The sequence below is a fragment of the Haliotis rubra genome, unplaced genomic scaffold (assembly GCF_003918875.1).
Source record: "Haliotis rubra isolate DU_JTF1 unplaced genomic scaffold, ASM391887v1 Scf2, whole genome shotgun sequence".
In the NCBI taxonomy this organism is placed as follows: domain Eukaryota; kingdom Metazoa; phylum Mollusca; class Gastropoda; order Lepetellida; family Haliotidae; genus Haliotis; species Haliotis rubra.
In genome coordinates this window covers 5,233,898-5,255,342 of record NW_025766002.1, presented here as the reverse complement: position 1 = coordinate 5,255,342, position 21,445 = coordinate 5,233,898, and the positions used below count along the sequence as shown (strand labels likewise).

At 41.6% G+C, this 21,445-nt stretch overlaps 1 protein-coding gene across 1 annotated transcript in view; it reads left to right on the top strand.

The window, feature by feature from the left end:
* Nucleotides 1–18,711, top strand: part of LOC124275278 (multiple epidermal growth factor-like domains protein 6) — a 38,872-nt gene extending 20,161 nt beyond the window's left edge. Inside the window, exons 4-6 of the mRNA XM_046710760.1 lie at nt 13,928–14,950; nt 16,728–16,794; nt 17,564–18,711. Of these exons, the coding sequence (XP_046566716.1) occupies nt 13,928–14,950; nt 16,728–16,794; nt 17,564–17,594 (1,121 nt within the window). The 3' untranslated portion in view covers nt 17,595–18,711. The remainder of the gene's footprint in view (nt 1–13,927; nt 14,951–16,727; nt 16,795–17,563) is intronic.
* Nucleotides 18,712–21,445: the final 2,734 nt, after the last annotated feature.

The following is a 21,445-nucleotide window of genomic DNA, read 5'->3' as shown; positions in this document are numbered from 1 at the left end:
CTTGCACGAATCTCCCATTGTCTATATTAAGTTGCGCGTCCAAAATAACGTACAGATATAATTTCAACTTGCCAGCGGGTTGAGCCTTCTTGGTAATCTGGATTGTTATCCCTTCGCTGCCGTTATCTATTCGGCGGCCGCTACCGTGCAGTTTATCGTCATCCGTGGATCGCATGTCCAACCATAGCGCGTACTTGGTGGTCAGGTATTCACCGATCTGCACGGAAGGTAGGTCCAGGTCTTTGGTTATGTATGGGTGTTGTTTGGCTGGTAGCTTTTTTATCTCATCCCACTGCTGGTATGCCCTCATACCATGACTGAACAGCTGGTTGGGCACGCCCTCGATGGTCACTTCCACCTTTTCAATCTCGGGGTTGAAAAACTTCTCGCTGTCCCTCCGGAATGGCTCGTAATCCTCCACTGGGACGACCAGGATGCCTTTCATCGATCGCGCCGGCACGTTCAGGTTGATATTCCACACAGTGTCGCTCTTATCCCGCATGATAGATCTATGCCTCAGTATGCGATCGTACAGGATGGCCACATTCCCCGAGTACCTACTTCGAACCTGCCTGGCCAGCTCCGGGCTAGTGACCATGTCGAACTCCAGAGAGATGTTGTCGATGGTATAACTGGCCTCATCGCCGTTCGGCGTACGCACTACTTTGCTGTAGTCGTTAAACGTGAGCCCGTACGCTTGAGCGATGGCCTTTTCACCGTCCGTGATCTTAGATAACTGGTCTGCCGTGAAGGCATACCCAATGCGCGACCTGGTCGATTTGCTGATGCCCTGGTACACGTCATTGACGCGTTCTCCCTCGCTTTTCCAGAGGTCCCTGTAGCAGTGAAAGACGTCGCTGTCGTCGATGCTCAGCACCTCGTTGCCGGTGATCTTGATGGTGGTTTTCTTGATGATGGCTCGACCTACGTTCCGCACTAGCTCGCGTTTGTCGTTGTCGGAGGTCAACGTGATGTTGAACGCCAGTCGAACAGTGCCTGGTACAATGAGGTCATTCGCACCAAGGTTATGAAATCTAACCAGCAGCGTTTGATTCTGGTCTATCTTGCTGGGATTGTTGGTGATGGTCAGCGACTGGCGCACGGCTTTGATGCCTAGAGGCTCTCTCGATCTTCTGAAAGGATCTAGTTTTCTACCGTACATTGTTATATAAATGAAATATATTTTAATACTAAATAATGGCTGAGTACATACCTATGGAGGATATGTGGGATGATAGTGCCCAGGCATTCGAGGATGATGAAACCTCGTTCCCCTTAAGTACTGAACTTGTACAGTCGGCAGTCGACGATTATTACGAAAATAGAGACAACATCAAGCCGTTGGGGAGGGACTATTCCAAGTTTATCGTCGATAAGAAGGGCACGCTGCGATTGAAGGCTCACCCAGAGGTCGATATCATAAAAAAAGACGGGAAGCCATATGCTTTGTCAACACTCACCAGTCGACCTGGTGGGACTCAACTGCTCCGTGATGAACAAGGCTTCATAGATTACGGTGGCGCACGACCTAAGTTTCCCCCGAAGGTCGTCCAAGATCTGCAAGCAGCCAGGGCCAACACTGGGGATGCTAAAGAAACATCGGACAGTATCGAAAAAATATTGGTCACGTACCATGACAAACCCTTGCCGGGGCTCGAATTTCCTCTGAGGGAACTGCGAGGCCTAAACGAAGCCTTGCAACATGTACGTGGAGAACTCAACAACATGGGGAAACTGAACGAAGTCGACGAGCGCATCGCTCGCGAGAAAATAAAACTCACCGAAACTGAAGACGATGATATGAAACGTCGTATCGAGGAGAGAATAAAAGACTTGGAAGACGAGAGACGGACTCGGTTGGAATCCGCTTCCTCTAACCGGGAAGAACTCCGATCACAGATCAGCCGCCTACGGGAAACCATCGATCGAGTCCTAAATGAAGACACCACGTTAACTGACAGGATTCGGATACTGTTCCGGGAGCAAGGAATCACCATCGCAAGCATCCTGACTGCATTGGGCTTCATCGTATCAACCCTGGTGGTGTCATTAACGCCTGCCGGCGGCAGTGGTACACCAACACCAACACCACCAAGTGGCGGGGGCATCAAAGAGTGGATAAAAAAACTAGGGGAGGCCCTGGCTAAACTGGCTGGTAAGGCTGCCGAAGCCCTGCCCGGCATCCTGGGTAGCATCGTCTCGTGGCTGCTGAGCGCTCTGGCTAAAACTGCCACGTGGCTTAGTCAAAACCTGTGGGCAGCCATCGTCGCCGTGGCGGGTCTGGTGTACGTAGCGGCTAAGGAATTTTTAACCAAATAAGTCCCAAAGCTATCCCACCAACCACCATGGCTGTTTTACGGTCGATGTGCCGCTGATTGTACGCCTGAACGTGTGGGGTCACCCCAACAGGGTGTGTTGGTTGAACCCTAGGCTCCGGGGGTGGTGCCACTATACCCGTTTCACCGGTCGTGGGTGGTGGGACGTGGGGGACGTTGACATCGAGGTTGACGCCCAACTTTTGGTCCGCCGGGGCTATGACTATTTTGTTGTTGTAGCCAACCACTTTTTTTACTCTCAGTTGCATATCGCTCGGAGCCATGTACAGTCCCACGTCGAACATGTAGTCGACTTTCGACCTGGCGTATTCCAACACGTCTTGGTAGCGTTTGATGGCACTCGGGAGATCAACTGGAGCATTGATAGCATCCTCAACATTGACAACGAACTGTTTCTGAGCGTCGTAAGCAGTCCCCTTGCCTAGGATATTGGAACGCGTTTGCGTCTGCGCACCTAACAGCGCCCACACGTACGTTCGAATCGAGTCGTTTAACCTGATTACTCCAGCACGAGTGAACCCTCTCGACGTGTCCAGCATGAACTTTTTCCAGTCATCCGCTGCCCCCTGCTCGAACCTCCAGACTCGGTAATCCTTGCTGTTGTCGAATGCTATGTAACGGTCATCCCACTCGTTGGTTGTGAGGTGATGATACGACTCGTATCCCCATTCTTTCAACTTCTCGCTGGCTTCCACGAGTTGCATGTTATGAACGATGGGGATACCCAACCCGTGGTTCGGTCCCGGCAAATGCCAATCCGTCTGAGTGTTTAGTTCGAATTCGTTACAAATACGTTCGTAGGCCCGCCTATCGTACTGGTTGTTTACTGCATTCCACGCCTTTTCCTGTGGGAGCGGGGCGCTGATCTCTTTGAGGATACGCCTGACCTGGTAGTACACATGAAACGTGAACACAGATTGACTCAGCGGTCCACGCCTAGTGTCGGTCAATGTCACACCACACCCCGTTGTAGCGCACCACACGGCGAAGTTGAGTTGATTCTGCCAGAACTGCATCGGATTGTTGAACCAAGCGTGAACTACCTTAGCGTTAGTCACTGAAAACTTATACTGACCGAACACATCTATGAACTGGGCGTCGAAATACAACCCAGCAGCGACCACGATCTTCATGTGGGGGAAATCTACGTCCAGTTTAGGGTAAAACACACCAGGGGAGTACATTTTAAAACTATTATATAATGAGTTTATATACTCTAACATGTACATAACACTTCCAGGAATAACTAGCGGTGAGGCCGTTCAGCTGACGCACGCGATCGATAACATGGCGGGTCAACTCGAAGTCGCACTGTGTGATATAACCTACCTACTGCGATGGACTAACATCAACGCTAGCAACAATAAACTGTTCGTCGGTAGATAACTGACGGCTACTACAGCGTGTGCTCTCTAAGCGACGAGATCTTCAAACCCCTGGGAGCCGAACTCAAGATGAACGACTCAAACGGTACAGTGGTGTTAATCAACAACGGAAGAAACTCCTTGAGGCTCGGTTGACCATTGGCGAGGACGCTCGGTATGCAGCCTGACGAGGTAAAACCAACGACTACCGTCACAGGCACGAAGTTACCCGACCTTGTACCGTATCGAGAGCTGTGCATTTATCTCAGCCAGGTTAGCACAACGGACAACATTCAAGGGGGCCACCCTTCCACTATACTGAGAGCCGTACCGGTGAAAACGGAGAAATACAACGACGGCAGAACCGAGTCGTTTTCACCGCGGCAGTATAAGAGGTTAACCCAGGGCAACATCCCTGAGCTTATAATATCGGTGTTAGATATAAATCATAATCTCGTGAATATAGGATACCTCAGCATAACGCTGCACATAAAATGACCCACGCACAAGGTCCTGGAATGAAGTTGAAAAAATGCATCAATGTGGGGATCTCCGACCTCGGGGACACACGCGGATTCGACGACCCCGGAGTGGATGGTAAATTGTACGCCTTGCAACTGAAAAACAGCATTTACAAACGCGTTGAAGTCCCCTCCGGTGGTACTAGCAATCTAAGTGATATGGTAGATACCTCAGGAGCGGTAGTCAACACTAAGTACACCCTTGTCAACATCGGTGATGATAACTGGATGATATACCCATCGTTCGGGGCCAAACTGTTCGACTTAGACGATGTTGAGAGCAACGTGACGGCTATCACCAAAAATAAGCCATATACACTCGTCTTCACCGACGATGACAAGTGGGTGTTATTACCCGATAAAGCCGACTGGTTTCTCAATATTAAGCTCAGCTCCCCCTACGTGTTCATGGATAACAAAGACCACTACCTAAACAAAGTCGTGAACAACGGAACCCTGCTCGTGGCTTACGTCCCGACTCAGAGACGTAGCGTAGTCACCAGTCCAGTCGCCAGTATGGCAGCCCACATGCTATCGGGTAAACCGGGGGTGCAAAACATGGTATTGCAGTTGGTGTCTGAATTCGAAGGCGTGGTCAACATCCTGGAGAGCCTACCGGCGAACTCAACACTGATCATCCAAGTCTACCTAGGGGAACCATCGCGGGATGATGTCGAAATCGTGGAGGGGGTCAAACTCCGGTGGGTGAAACAACACCAGTATCACGTTTGCAACGTTTACGTGCGGGTGGGTGTCGACTCCAAAACCAGTCTGCAGGGTGTCACCGTGATCGTGGAAGACACAATATCACTAACCAAGATCTTTCTACCCGACAACATACACTTCATTGGGGTGAAGTGCACCCCTGAACTATTATCAGAAAACCAGTTGGAAATTATATCGTAATAGTATTATAGCAATGACTAGGCACCACCCCAACGCTACGCTTAACGACCTAGGGTGAGGAAGACGCCTTGTACGTCCTACACTTGAAAGACAACGTGTATAGACGGGTGCCGTTATCAGATTTTAAAGAACCCAAATGGTTAGTCAACTTAACCCTCACCTCACCTTATATCTCCCTGAAACAAAATAATACTGCCGAGATCTCCAGGATTATGAATAGCGGTACCGTACCCTCGTGTTTCATTCCGGACTATAATACAAGTATTGGACTAAACTCGTCTTTACCCGGTATGTTAGGGGCACTCCAAAAAAGGTAAGTTAAGGTATGAATGCAACGGGACCATAAAGGTTCCGGCTATGATACCAGGCTCCACACTCATCATAGAAGTCTATCTCCTGGACCGTCTTAATAGTGGAAAACACAAACTTTTACCCGGGGTGACAGTACACTGGGGACCCCAGTTCAATGATCAACGTTACCGTATCATCATACAAACGGACCCCTCAACGGGTTCTATAACCTCCTCAATAAGCCCCTCCTATGGGGTTCGTGTGGATGCAGAGTTACCTATTAAATTATCCACTATTTCCCTACCTGAGGATTTATACCTTATAAGCCTCAAGTACATTGATCGACTATTAACTGATGTCCAATTAAAATATCTTTAGTAATATATATTATAGGATGGGGCTATACCCAGTCGTAGAGGAAGTAGCAAAGACCCTGGAAACCGTAGACGGGTTCCGTTTGAGACAGTTATGCGATGTAAAACGTCAACTAGAACAAGACCGCGACACGCGGAAAGCACTATATAAGAAGTACCATAGATCTTTCAATGCCGTGGACGGGACTGATACTACCCTTATGGCGGCCAGCATGGGCCTAGGGGCGGCAGGTGTTGGGGTGTTAGCTACCATCGTGGCTGCACCTATAGTGCTAGGTATTGAAATAACAGCTGGGGTGACAGGGGTGTTAGGGTTGGTGCTTAAATTTGTATCACGCAGACTGCATCGTAAGGCGTTTAAACACGATGAGATCAGGGTTCTGGCTGAAGCAAAGCTGAACACGGTGAGTGAGCGTATTTCCACTGCACTCACTGACAGTAAGATCTCAGAGGAGGAGTTTCGTTCAATCCTCTCTGAACTCACAAAATTTGACAAAATGAAACAAGAGATTCGATCCAAGTCTCGTAAGTCTGCTATCAGCGAGGCCGAGAAAAAAAAAGTACATAGAACAGGGGGTACAGAAAGCCCGGCAAGCCTTCATTACGAACACCAAAGAGATCCTAGGCGATTCACATTAAACTGTTTCTTCGATGTCAACGTGACATAGTGTCATAGCGGCACACATAGATAAAGTGAAAATGAAAGCAGACGAGCCTACCTTGTACTACTTGATGGGCCAGACAGAGGACTATTGATCGTAGTGTCAACAGCACGTGATGCGTGGGTGTGTGTGTGATCACATGATAAACCCGTTAAACTGACCTACTTCAGCTAAGTCTGCGGTAGCTCAGTCGTTTGAGTGGTGCGACCCCATTATGTGTAGTCTGCGCAAGCTGTACATGTGGGGTTCGTATCCCGCCGTCACAACTTTGTGTGATGTGAGGTTCTCTCACGGTGAGAGACACAATTCCCCTTGGGAGGAAGCGCAATACATTTATATTTCTCCCTTGGGGAATTGTGGCTGCCGGGGACATTTTACTATTTACGCTTGAAATTTTTATAGGTTGGTAAAGTAGTAGGGGGAATGGTAGCTGGATCAAGGGTCCGACCAAAGCCTTATTTGTGAAATAAGGCTTTGCAGAGGCTTTTGTTGAAAGTGATCTCGTACCCCCATTCCCCCTACTACTCACTCTCTATTATTACTGTCACTGTCTATTATTACCATCATTTTCTCTCATTGCTGTCACTCTCTATTATTACTGTCACTGTCGATTCTTTCTGTCACTGTCACTGTGTATTATTACCGTCATTTTCTCTCATTGCTGTCACTCTCTATTATTACTGTCACTGTCGATTCTTTCTGTCACTGTCACTGTGTATTATTACCGTCACTGTCTCTCATTACTGTGACTGTCGATTCTTACTGTCACTGTCACTGTCTATTGTTACTGTCACTTTCTCTCATTATCATTGTCACTCTATTATTAGTGTCACTGTCGATTCTTACTGTCACTGCCTATTATGTGTGTCCCTGTCTATTATTACTGTCACTGTCTCTCATTACTGTCACTCTCTATTATTACTGTCACTGTCGATTCTTACTGTTGCTGTTACTGTCTGTTATTACTGTCACTGTCTATTATTACCGTCACTGTCTCTCATTACTGTCACTCTCTATTATTACTGTCACTGTCAATTCTTACTGTCGCTGTTACTGTCTAGTAGTGCTGTCACTGTCTATTATTACTGTCACTGTCTCTTATTACTGTCACTCTCTATTATAACTGTCTCTGTCGATTTTTACTGTCACTGTCAATTTTTACTGTCACTGTCACTGTCTGTTATAACTGTCACTCTCTGTTATTACTGTCACTGTCTATTATTACCATCACCGTCTCTCATTACTGTCACTCTCTATTATAACTGTCACTGTCGATACTTACTGTCACTGTCACTGTCTTTTATAACTGTCACTATCTATTTTTACTGTCTCTGTCCTTTATAACTGTCACTGTCTATTATTACTGTCACTGTCTGTCAATACTGTCACTCTCTAGTATTACTGTCACTGTCGATTCTTACTGTCGCTGTTACAGTCTATTATTACTGTCACTATCTATTATTACTGTCACTGTCTCTTGCTTACTGTCACTGTCTATTATTACTGTCACTGTCTATTATTAATTGTTACTGTCTATTGTTGTTGTCAGTCTATTATTACTGTCACTGTCTTTTATTACTGTCACTCTCACTATTATTATTACTGTCACTGTCTATTCTTACTGTCTTCACAGTCTATTATTACTGTCACTGTCTCTCATTACTGTCACTCTCTATTATTACTGTCACTGTCGATTCTTACTGTCACTGTCACTGTCTATTATTACTGTCACTCTCTGTTATTACTGTCACTGTCACTCTCTATTATTACTGTCACTGTCAATTCTTACTGTCGCTGTCACTGTCTTTTATTACTGTCACTATTGTATGTCTGTATATTACTGTCACTGTCTATTAATACTGTCACTCTCTATTATTACTGTCACTGTCGATTCTTACTGTCCTGTTACAGTCAATTAGTACTGTCACTCTCTATCATTACTGTCACTCTCTATTATTACTGTCACTGTCTATTATTACTGTCACTGTCTCTTATTACTTTCACTGTCTCTCATTACTGTCACTCTCTATTATTACTGTCACTGTTGATTCTTACTGTCACTGTCACTGTCTATTATTACTGTCACTCTCTATTATTACTGTCACTGTCGATTCTGTCTACTGTCACTGTCGCTGTTACAGTCTATTATTACTGTCACTATCTATTATAACCATCACCGTCTCTCATTACTGTCACTCTCTTTTATTTCTGTCGATTCTCACTGTCACTGTCACTGTCTTTTATTACTGTCACTATCTATTATTACTGTCAATACTGTCACTCTCTATTATTACTGTCACTGTTGATTCTTACTGTCACTGTCACTGTCTATTATTACCCTCACTGTCTCTCATTACTGTCACTCTCTATTATTACTGTCACTGTCAATTCTTACTGTCGCTGTTACAGTCTATTATTACTGTCACTGTCTATTCTTACTGTCACTGTCACTGTCTGTTATTACTGTCAGTATCTATTATTACTGTCACTCTCTCTCATTACTGTCACTGTCTATTATTACCGTCACTGTCGGTTCTTACTGTCACTGTCACTCATTACTGTCAGTGTCTATTATTACTGTCGCTCACCATTCTATTGTTACTGTCACAGTCTATTATTACTGTCACTGTCACTCACCAGTACCGTCATTCTCTGGGTATATTATTACTGTTGCTGTCGATTCTTGTCACTGTCTAGTACTGTGTCACTGTCTATTATTACTGTCACTGTCTATTTTTACCATCACTGTCTCTCATTGCTGTCACTGTCTCTTATTATTGTCTGTCTTACTGTCACTGTCGATTGTTGTCTGTCACTGTCACTGTGTATTATTACCGTCACTGTCTCTCATTACTGTGACTGTCTATTATTACTGTCACTGTCTATTATTACCATCACTGTCTCTCATTGCTGTCACTCTCTATTATTACTGTCACTGTCTATTGTTACTGTCACTGTCTCTCATTATTGTCACTCTATTATTACTGTCACTGTCTATTATTACCATCACTGTCTCACAATGCTGTCACTCTCTATTATTACTGTCACTGTCGATTTTTACTGTCACTGTTACAGTCTATTATTACTGTCACTGTCTAATATTATTGTCACTGTCTCTCATTACTGTCACTCTCTATTATTACTGTCACTGTCAATTCTTACTGTCGCTGTTACAGTCTATTATTACTGTCACTGTCTATTCTTACTGTCACTGTCACTGTCTGTTATTACTGTCAGTATCTATTATTACTGTCACTCTCTCTCATTACTGTCACTGTCTATTATTACCGTCACTGTCATTGTTACTGTCTTGTCTATCACTGTTACTGTGTCACTGTCTATTATTACTGTCACTGTCCATTATTACTGTCACTGTCTACAGTCTACTGTATTAGTAGTGTCACTCACTACTGTCATTACTCTCATTATTACTGTTACTGTCATTCTCTACCCTCACTGTCACTGTCTATTATTACTGTCACTGTCATTTTCTAGTAGTGCTCACTGTCTCTCATTGCTGTCACTCTCTATTATTACTGTCACTGTCGATTCTTTTGTCACTGTCACTGTGTATTATTACCGTCACTGTCTCTCATTACTGTGACTGTCTATTATTACTGTCACTGTCTATTATTACCATCACTGTCTCTCATTGCTGTCACTCTCTATTATTACTGTCACTGTCACTGTCTATTGTTACTGTCACTTACTGTCACTGTCTATTATTATTGTCACTGTATTATTACTGTCACTGTCACTGTCCTAGTATCACTGTTACTGTCACTGTCTATTATTACTGTCACTGTCTATTATTACTGTCACTGTCTCTCATTACTGTCACTGCTCTATTATTACTGTCACTGTCGATTCTTACTGTCGCTGTTACTGTCTATTATTACTGTCACTGTCTATTATTACTGTCACTGTCTCTCATTACTGTCACTCTCTATTATTACTGTCACTGTCAATTCTTACTGTCGCTGTTACTGTCTAGTAGTGCTGTCACTGTCTATTATTACTGTCACTGTCTCTTATTACTGTCACTCTCTATTATAACTGTCACGGTCGATTCTTACTGTCACTGTCACTGTCTATTATTACTGTCACTGTCTCTCATTACTGTCACTCCCTATTATTACTGTCATTGTCGATTCTCACTGATACTGCCCGTGAAGGTCCTGGGGTCGAATTGGTCTTCATTAACCCATGCTTGTCGTGAAAGGCGACTATGCTTGTCGTAAGAATCGATTAACGGGATCGGGTGGTCAGGCTCGCTGACTTGGTTGACACATGTCATCGGTTCCCAATTACGCAGATTGATGCTCATGCTGTTGATCACTGGATTGTCTGGTCCAGACCTGATTATTTACAGACTGCTGCCATATAGCTGGAATATTGCTGAGTACGACGTAAAACTAAACTCACTCACTCACTCACTCACTCTTACTGTCACTGTCACTGGCGGTTATTAGTGTCACTATCTATTATTACTGTCACTGTCGATCCTTACTGTCGCTGTTACAGTCTATTATTACTGTCAGTGTCTCTCATTACTGTCACTATCTATTGTTACTGTCACTGTCGACTATTATAGTATGACCAGAAATTATTGAGACCAGCTATCAAGTGCTTGGTTTCATTCAAGAGAGACAACTCCGTTAATCCTTTTTCTAGTATGCTAATATTCACATTTAATACGTGAGTGATGAGTGAAAAATATAAAAGATATAATCTGTAAATTCTCAATGATTTCTGGTTGTACTGTACTATCGCTGTTACAGTCTATTATTACTGCCAGTGTCACTGTCTATTATTATCGCCACTGTCTCTCATTACTGTCACCCTCTATTATTACTGTCACTGGCTATTATTACTGTCACTGTTACAGTCTATTATTACTGTCACTGTCAGTTATTACTGCACATGGGCACAATGTGTGAAGCCCATTTCTGGTGTCCCCCGCCGTGATGTTGCTGGAATATTGCTAAAAACGGCGTAAAACCAAACTCAGTCAGTCAGTCAGTCAGTTATTACTGACCCATGAAGATCCGGGGTAGAATAGGTCTTCAGCAACTCATGCTTGCCACAAAAGGCGACTATGCTTGTTGCAAGAGGCGACTAACGGGATCGGGTGATCAGGCTTACTGACTTGGTTGACACATGTCATCGGTTCCCAGTTGCACAAATTGATGCTCATGCTGTTGATCACTGGATTGTCTGGTCCAGACTCGTTTATTTTCAGACCGCTGCCATATAGCTGGAATATTGCTGAGTGCAGCGTAAAACTCAACTCACTCACTCACTCACTCACTCACTCACTATTATTACTGTCACTGTCTCTGTCTATTATGTCTGTCACTGTCTATTATTACTGTCACTGTCTATTGTTACTCTCACTGTCTATCACTATCACTGTATAATATTACTGTCACTGTCTAGTTTTGCTGTCACTGTCTCTCATTACTGTCACTGTCTATTTTCACTGTCACTGCCTATTATCACTGTCACTGTCGGAGGCAGTAGAGTGGCCTAGTGGTTAAAGCATTCGTTTGTCACTCCAAAAACCTGGGTTTGATTCTCCACATGAGTACAATGTGTGAAGCCCATTTCTGGTGTCCCCCACCGTGATATTGCCCGAAAATTGTAAAACCAAACTCACTCACTCAATGTCACTGTCTATTAAGTGGCTGTCACTGTTTGGTAGTGCTGTCTCTGTCTATTGTTACTGTCACTGTCTATTATTACTGTCACTGTCTATTGTTACTGTCACTGTCTATTAATTGGTAGACTAAGGCTTAGTCTCTGAATATATATAATTTTGATAGTAACAAACAAGCCCATTTATATTGAAAAGGAGCCCTAGGGAGACCAGAGATTCTGAACCTGAAGAAATCTAGACTTGCTTTATTTAGGGCTTTAGCACTGCAGAGAGAGCTTGGCAGTGGGGAAATAATGTGGTTCAGGGACTGTCAGACAGACTAATTAAGTGGCTGTCACTGTCACTGTCTAGTAGTGCTGTCACAGGGTATTATTACTGTCACTGTCTATTATTACTGTCACTGTCTTTTATTACTGTCACTGTCTGTTAAGTGGCTGTCACTGTCACTGTCTAGTAGTGCTGTCACGGGGTATTATTACTGTCACTGTCTATTATTACTGTCACAGGGTATTATTACTGTCACTGTCTATTATTACTGTCACTGTCTACTGTCACTGTCTATTATTACTGTCACTGTCTGTTAAGTGGCTGTCACTGTCACTGTCTGGTAGTGCTGTCACAGGGTATTATTACTGTCACTGTCTATTATTATTGTCACTGTCTATTATTACTGTCACTGTCTAGTAGTGCTGTCATAGGGTATTATTACTGTCACTGTCTATAATTACTGTCACTGTCTATTATTACTGTCACTGTCACTATCTATTATTACTGTCTCTGTCTCTTGTTACTGTCACCATCTATTAATACTGTCACTGTCTATTATTACTGTCACTGTCTATTATTACTGTCACTGACTCTTGTTACTGTCACTGTCTATTAAGAGGCTGTCACTGTCTAATGGGGCTGTCACTGTCTCTTGTTACTGTCACTGTCTATTAAGAGGCTGTCACTGTCTAGTAGTGCTGTCACTGTCTATTATTACTGTCACTGTCGCTTGTTACTGTCACTGTCTCTTGTTACTGTTACTGTCACTGTCTATTATTACTGTCACTGTCTCTTGTTACTGTCACTGTCTATTAAGAGGCTGTCACTGTCACTGTCTAGTAGTGCTGTCACAGGGTATTATTACTGTCACTGTCTCTTGTTACTGTCACTGTCTATTAAGAGGCTGTCATTGTCACTGTGTATTGTTACTGTCACTGTCTATTAAGAGGCTGTCACTGTCTAGTAGTGCTGTCACAGGGTATTATTACTGTCACTGTCTCTTGTTACTGTCACTGTCTATTAAGAGGCTGTCATTGTCACTGTCTCTTGTTACTGTCACTATCTATTAAGAGGCTGTCAGTGAGTGTCACTGTCTAGTAGTGCTGTCACAGGGTATTATTACTGTCACTGTCTTGTTACTGTCACTGTCTATTAAGAGGCTGTCACTGTCTAGTAGTGCTGTCACAGGGTATTATTACCGTCACTGTCTCTCATTACTGTCACTGTCTACTGTCACTGTCTATTATTAATGTCACTGTCTCTTGTTACTGTCACTGTCTCTTGTTACTGTCACTGTCTATTAAGAGGATGTCACTGTCACTGTCTAGTAGTGCTGTCACAGGGTATTATTACTGTCACTGTCTATTATTACCGTCACAGGGTATTATTACTGTCACTGTCTCTGTCTATTATTACTGTCACTGTTTCAATCACTTACTTTACATGACAACTTGTTGTGTGGATTTCTTTGGTAAGTATACAGTATCTGTAGTAACAAAAAAATTAATAGTTTACAAAAGAAAAGGTAATTTAGTATATATTTTCAGATGAACAGCCATGCGCCAAATTCAGGAATGAACACACACGGATGAAAAGACACGCTTGCCAATATGGATGTATGACAAGCGAGTGTGCAACATGCCTTGATGGCTTCTACGGTGACTTATGTAAGAAGAATTGTCCTACCAATTGTGACAGCACCTGCAACAAAACAAGCGGCCAGTGTGATCACTCCTGCAGAAAGAACTGGGGGCCTTTTTGTGAGGATGAATGCCCTGTGAACTGTTTAGAAGGATGTGATATGTTGTCAGGACAGTGCTACGGTGGCTGTAGCGAGGGCTGGTATGGACTTAAATGTGACCAGACATGTCCTAAAGAATGCTTTTCGGACATCTGTTACCAGGACTCTGGCAAGTGTGTTCAGGGTTGCACCAAAGGTTGGCAGGGGGATCTGTGCAATATGCCTTGTTCAGACGGATGTCTCAATGGATCCTGTTTTCAAAATGGAACATGTGAACTTGGATGTTACTCTAACTACACTGGGTTGTTCGGAAAATGCTCTGTTTCATGCATTGAAAACTGTGCAGGAAATATATGTCACATATCAAAGCCTTTGAGGTCATATGTTTGCACCCAAGGCTGCAAAGATGGCTTTGCAGGAGCTTCGTGCAGTGAGAAATGTTCTGGAAGTTGTAAGACATGTGAACAGTATGATGCCCTGAAGTGCAAAGTTTGTTCCTGCAGCATGTACGGCTCTGAATGCCAAAACCATTGCAGCGAGACATGTAACAACTCAACCTGTCCTGTCTGTGACAACAAGGGATCATGTCGGCATGGATGCGTGGACGGAACTTGGGGTAAGCAGTGCCAGGAAAGATGCAGCAGCAACTGTATTGCTTGTGATGGGAAAGAAAAATGTACAAGATGCAAAAATGGGCTTTACGGGAAGAGGTGCAGTGAGAAGTGCAGTCGTTGTCAGGGTGGAGACTGTCATCAGAATGGGACGTGCATCAATGGCTGTGTGCATGGCCTCAAGGGTCCAAAGTGTAACATTGTTACCAATGTGCCAGGTAAGTTGTATGCAGTCTTGTTGGCTTGCCATCTAATGCCATCTTGCTACCTGTTCTGTAGACGTAGTGAAATGTATCAAAGTATTAACCACAGTGTTCAGTGATTGAAAGAATGTCATGTAATCCTATATTGTAGTTTCCAAAATATGCAACAGTTGGCATATATACAAAGTAAATTCTCCTTTAGTCATCTTAAGGTTTGTTTCATGTCCTTCAAAGAGTTTACCACAAAAATTTGACATGCCGCTTTGAGCTAATGTCATGACTTTTGTCTGTTCTATGAATGACTAATTTATGTCATCAGTCTGCTTAAACCTGCTTTTCCAGAACTCCTTGGTATGTCAATATAATTTCCCCTAAACGTGAATGATATGTTTTAGAAGTAATGAGAGTATGTTTTACATATATTTACCACTGGCACAATAATCTGCTGTTTGAACATTCTGATATAACAAAAAACAATCTTTTGAACATTAATTTAGTCATACATGCCATTTATCACCATGATGTGAAAACATATCATATATTTTATATTTTTCTGATGATTGTTTTGAAAAGAGGTTCAAATTAAATCATGGTATTTTGATTATGAATTAGCATGATTTCTATCCTTACAACAAAAAATATGTAAGCAGGGTTTGGACATTTTGTTTTTTATCCCCCAAGTTCCGTCCATCTGTCCGTCCGTCTGTGCATCCGTCACACTTATTCAGAAGCATATCTCCTAAACTATTCTTGATAGCTTAACCAAACTTGGTACACGTGTCAACCATGATCCCTAGATGTGCCTTTTGGGGGTAAGACCCATATAAGAATTTTATGTTTTGTGGTTTCCATGGAAACGTGACATAGGCTGTGACTATGAGGATGTCATCTTGTCAGGAGCAGATCTCCTAAACTATACATGCTAGCTTCATCAAACTTGGTACACATATCAAGCATGATCCATCCATACACGATAGATGTGCCATTTGATGGTTAGACCCAGATATGAATTTATTTTTTGTGGTCAGTGGAAACATGACTTAGGCTGTGACTGTGAGGATGCTATTTTGTTGCATTTCCATGGCAACAAGTTAGGCTTCAACTGAATTTGGTGGTAGTGATCCTTTCTGGAGCAGAAGTTAAAAACCTCTCCTTCCACTTTGCTATATACACTCCAAATCATTTGACATAATCATAACTAGCAGACATATTCATAAAGAGTATTTTGCCATTGCGGGGGATATTGATGACTTTGTCTTCTTGTTATTTTTGAAAAAAACAACAAATTGATTATTTGTTGTATTGGGCTTCAATTGCATTACACAAAAATGGCCACTGTTTTGGGCTCTATGCTAACCTTCAATATCATTTTGAAGTACTGGGAGCTTCAGTGCCTTTCAGCTATTGTTGAATTGTTTTGTCTTGTGATTTATTTGTTAAGAATGATAATATAATCAGTAGAAATTCATAGTCAATATTATACAATGGTTGTGAAATGTTTGCAGTTATGCTGTTTGCATGATATTCACACTCCAGTGAGACCATTTTAGGAGAATTTATTGGGAACACGTCTCTTCTATCTTTGAATTATTGACTAAGGTACCCAGGTTTGATTCCCTACATGAGTACAATGTGCGAAGCCCATTTGCTCGAATATTGCAGCAAAAAAAAAGCGATGTAAAACCATACTTTCTCACTCACTACAGCATAAAGATTAGCTTTAAAGTACAGACTTGTATTGTGAAGAAATGCCATGCTGCACTATTCAAATTTCTTTTCACTCCAATTACAGAATGGACAGGACGTGAGGCTGTATTTACAGTTATAGTTGTCGGCGGGACAATAATATATTATGTATTGTAAGTATAATGTGTTTAACCAGAGGCGGAATTCATAAAGCAACTGAAGTCTGAATAAAAGGAATTTTGACTGAAGAAAATCACAGTTTCTATATGAATGATGCTCCTGGTAACAACAGTCTTGTACTTGTCTCAGAAAGTCCACTTCCATTCTAGACTACTCTTGAAATTATTTTGGCAAAGCTCTATTAATTCACAATATGCAAACGAAACATGTGTGTTAACGTTTTTGAATTTGCATGATTATGAAATGATTATGAAACACATTTTTACCTTCACCTTTAAGCAATACCCTGATTGGCCAAATGAAAGCTTGTGCTGACGACTTGCAGTGGGATGTTTTCAGTCCTTTGTGTAGCAGTAGAAAGCACTAACGCCTGATTTTGATGAGTTTGATTGCATACAGTTTTGTTTCTTTCTGTAAATGCCTCATTTATTTCACTCAGTACATTTTGTATAATATCAGAAGTTTTGAAAAATCTGACAATGCATACTGCTGCATGGTAAATGTCACTGTCTATGCAGAGACTCAATCCTATTTGTTTGTTTGTTTGTAAACACCACACTCATCAGTGTTCAAGATATATCAGAGTGACCTTATGATAGCTTAATTGATGATATGATCAATGTAAAAACATGATGACCTGCAATCAGTCAAGTCACTTGGCCACCAGATGATACATTTAGTGTACAAGCATAGGTTGTATGGGACCAATTCTTATCTGGAATACCCCCCAAAAGTAAAGGAAAGTCAATTTTCTATTTTCAGTTTATGGCGGCAAGCTGCTCCAGCTAACTGATGAAGGAGTTTATTATGAAGCTGTCATGGAAGGAAGAGAAGAAAAGCTTCCGAGATGCTGATTCACCTTGCCACTGTGTACCTGAATGGACGGGCATCCAGATGCCCAAGCCTTCAATGGATGAAATGAAATGTCTAAAGTCTGAAGCAGAATAAATTGTCCACAGATCCATGGGGGTAAGAAACTAATAGAAACTTCCGCTCGAAATACTTGTATTAAATTTGAAAATACAAGAAATTTGATTGTAGGTATTTGGTTAAGTACAAAGTTATGTGACATTAATATAAATTTCTTTGATTGTCTCATTGGTTTGAAATGACTTTACAAATGGTTCATTGGCCCCCTTCTTCTCTCCCAGAAGTCAGTGTTCATCCATTATTTTTCTTGTGACCGTCTGCATGATGGGACTTCTCAGAATAGCCTTACCCAAACACTTTGCAAGTATGTGACATCTTCCATACATATCCGATGACAAAAGGTGTACTAAGGGCTATTGAATCTTTAACATTCCCGCTCTTACTCTTAACAATTTTGTGTTTGTCTTCATGAATGCCTTTTCAGTGAACTAGAAAGAGGTTTACGACTCATTAAATATTTTCCATATTTACATTTGTTTAGTCAGATTGATTTGTGATTACAGAGTAAGTTAAGCACCCAAATTCTCCCCTACATTCTTGTTTACTAATTATGTTGAGCTTAGGGATTATCTTGCAAGGGGCAGATAATTCTGTACATGCTCCCTTGATATCAAAACATTGAATGTATTACATGTGTCAGTTGTTTAATGAGAAAGGTCATCAATTGTTATTTACTCTTTACACATTGTTTTTGTGAATCATTCCTATTCAACTGTCTTCAAAGCATTCTCAACCAGAAATGGAATAACAAATAATGCACCTTGGACCCTCACATGACTGTAACATGACTGTCAGTCTGTGTCATTATAGGCCCCACCCCACAAAGTGATCTCAGCACTAATGTGATTGTAACCTGGGGTGGAAAAAACTTTAAAATTGCTAGTGTACACCGGTCCAGTGGCACATGTAAAATCACTTTCCCTGATAATTTTTCCTCTATACCAGCCCATTTTCTTGTTGATTTTTTAAATAAGCAACATAATTAACATTGGAAAGTCAACTGGACATTGGTACAGCGTGATATACAAATTTGCAAGCCCGACTGGAAAAAAACACTGGACTCGGATGTCGGCAATGGGTTATTTCCACCCCTGGTAACATCAATTCTTTAACAGAGGCCACAGAAATTTGTAGTGTTATGAACCCATTGTTAATAGGGTGTCCTTGTTATCTGCAGATCCTGCTGCATTCTTATTCAGTCACAGAGCATACTTAATTCATTGAATATAGCCAGTCATGTTGTGTGAAGTCTGTGCAGCAGGGTCTAGGAGAAATTCTGTGATAGAACTACTGCAGTGCACAGGCCCTCGTGTCTTTGCGCGGATCAAAGATTTTGAAAAAATATATAAAATTTGAGATGACCCCAGACTCGAAATGCCTCACAGTACAATACATTATGACAGGGCCCGGACACTTTGGTGTATCCCAACCGCCTGCTTTGACGATCGCTACGCTACCATAGCATGCAATCAATTAAAACTTAATGTAAACATAATCATGGATGATTGGCCTATCGATCACCACTCATGGCACCTACCAATTCTTTATTGTTATTTCTGTTATTGACGATTGAAACCCGATTTTGACCCTCAACTAAACAATCTTACCACAAATGGCTGACGATATGTCGGGGCAAACTGGGTGTGTGGTCGAAGCAAGGTGACATTTACAACTGATACTTTCTTTGAGAAGTCATTGCTCGAAAAATATTCTTACATTAAGCAAAGGAAGAATTCCAGCGAATATACAAAGAATGTGAAGATTTGCAAACGTTGACCAATGAGAAGGCTTGCTTCGACCACACCACCCATTTTGTCCGGACATATCGTCAGCCATTTGTGTCATTTGTGACTTAAAATAAAGAATTGGAAGGTGTTATGAGTGGTGATCGATAGGCCAATCATCTATGATTATGTTTACATTAAGTTTTAATCGATTGCATGCGATGGTAGCGTAGCGATCGGCAAAACAAGTGGGTGGGGTACACCGAAGTGTCCGTCCTTGTCAGGCATTTCGAGTCGGGGGTCATCTCAAAAAAATATTTTTCTTAATCTTTAATCTTCGCAAAGACACGAGGGCCTGTGCTGCAGTGCAGTTAAGATATTTGGTTAGCACTAAGTGGCATTATCCTGATATTAACTCTGTTACTATTATTTTTGTTAGTCATACATGCTTAGTAATTACAGTGATAGAGTATGGACAGTTAAACATTTTGAACTTGCCTTTTGTATAAATACTTAAATATTTTTGCTACTTTTGACCTTTGAACATGTTTCTCTGATGAATCTTAGCAACATTTGACAACAAAGTTTGTATTTTATGCAGTGGTGTTTTACCGAAGTGCTCTTAATTGTGTGACTTAATGTCATGATGCCAACATGCTCGGTAACTACAAGATTAAGCGATGGCTCTGTAAAATCAGGATTTGTCTGGGTAACATAACATCTGCCCAGTTTGGTCTCATGTGTATAACAGTGCTTTTAATATATGATAGATATTTAAAAAATGGTGCTTTATGAAAGTATCTGTACGTTGCATGTTCCAAAGTGCTCAAGATCATGTGATTTGGCATGATGATGCCATTGTTATTGCCATGTCGATGCCATCGGCCCAGTTTTGTTTGATGTGTATAACTGTGCTTTTAATTTATTATAGGTGTTCCAAAAATGGTGCTATATGAAAGTATCTGTACACTGCATGCACCAAAGTGCTCATTATCATGTTTCTTGGTGTCCTGATGCAAATTTTATTACCACCTATCTGTAAAATATTTTATAGATTTATAGACTCATATAACCGTGCCATTATACATGATGCTTTTGAGGTCACCTTAGCCGGTTGGCATGTCGGCAGGAATACATGATACATGTGTCATTATTTATACTGTGAGGTTAACATAAATCTTTTAATCCATGATAAAGTTGTCTTTTGCATGTGAGCCCTTGTGAAGCCTGAGACGGATTTTGTGTCGTCTTGATTATATTTCTTGTGATCTAATAACCAATAGCTTCCTGATAATTTTGATGTATCAATTTTTTATTTTATGTTTTAGTTGATGTAACACAAGTTATTGTGGCAATATTTCATTTAATGTTTGCTATATTTTGACTCACCTGAATCAAAATTTACCATCAGAAGTTAACTGCCTAAATTATATGAGTTTGCTTTATATGCTGGCTTGAGCTGCTTTTGAACAATTAGAAAAAAGAAAACTTTAACATAATGATTCATCATATTTTTGGCCAAAGATTAATGAAGTGATATGCTGCTTGAAACTGATTTTCACTATAATTTATGCTGAAGTGATCATTGTTAGCACAAGTACTACAAATATGTGCCCCAGGTATGTTATTGTATACCGAAATGTACACTGGAAAAAGTCAAAATACAGAAGAGAAGGTGGTACCCTAAATGGTAGACTAGGCCAAATTCCTCAACCCAAAACCAAAACCGGTTCATTTTATATTTCCCTGGTTATGAGTGATACTGTTCATCGTCAAATATTCATCATGTGTAATGTGTACCTGATACGTTTGTTTGTTATATAATGCACATTATCAAACACATGTTTTGTGATATTGTTGTGATCGTTGCTGTGTTATACTTGTTAGAATTATGTCATTAAATGTACATTATCTTGTTAAGAGTGAGAACAAATGACTTCCCTGTCTTTGTCCCTGTGATATACTGCCAAATATGATTACCACCGCTACA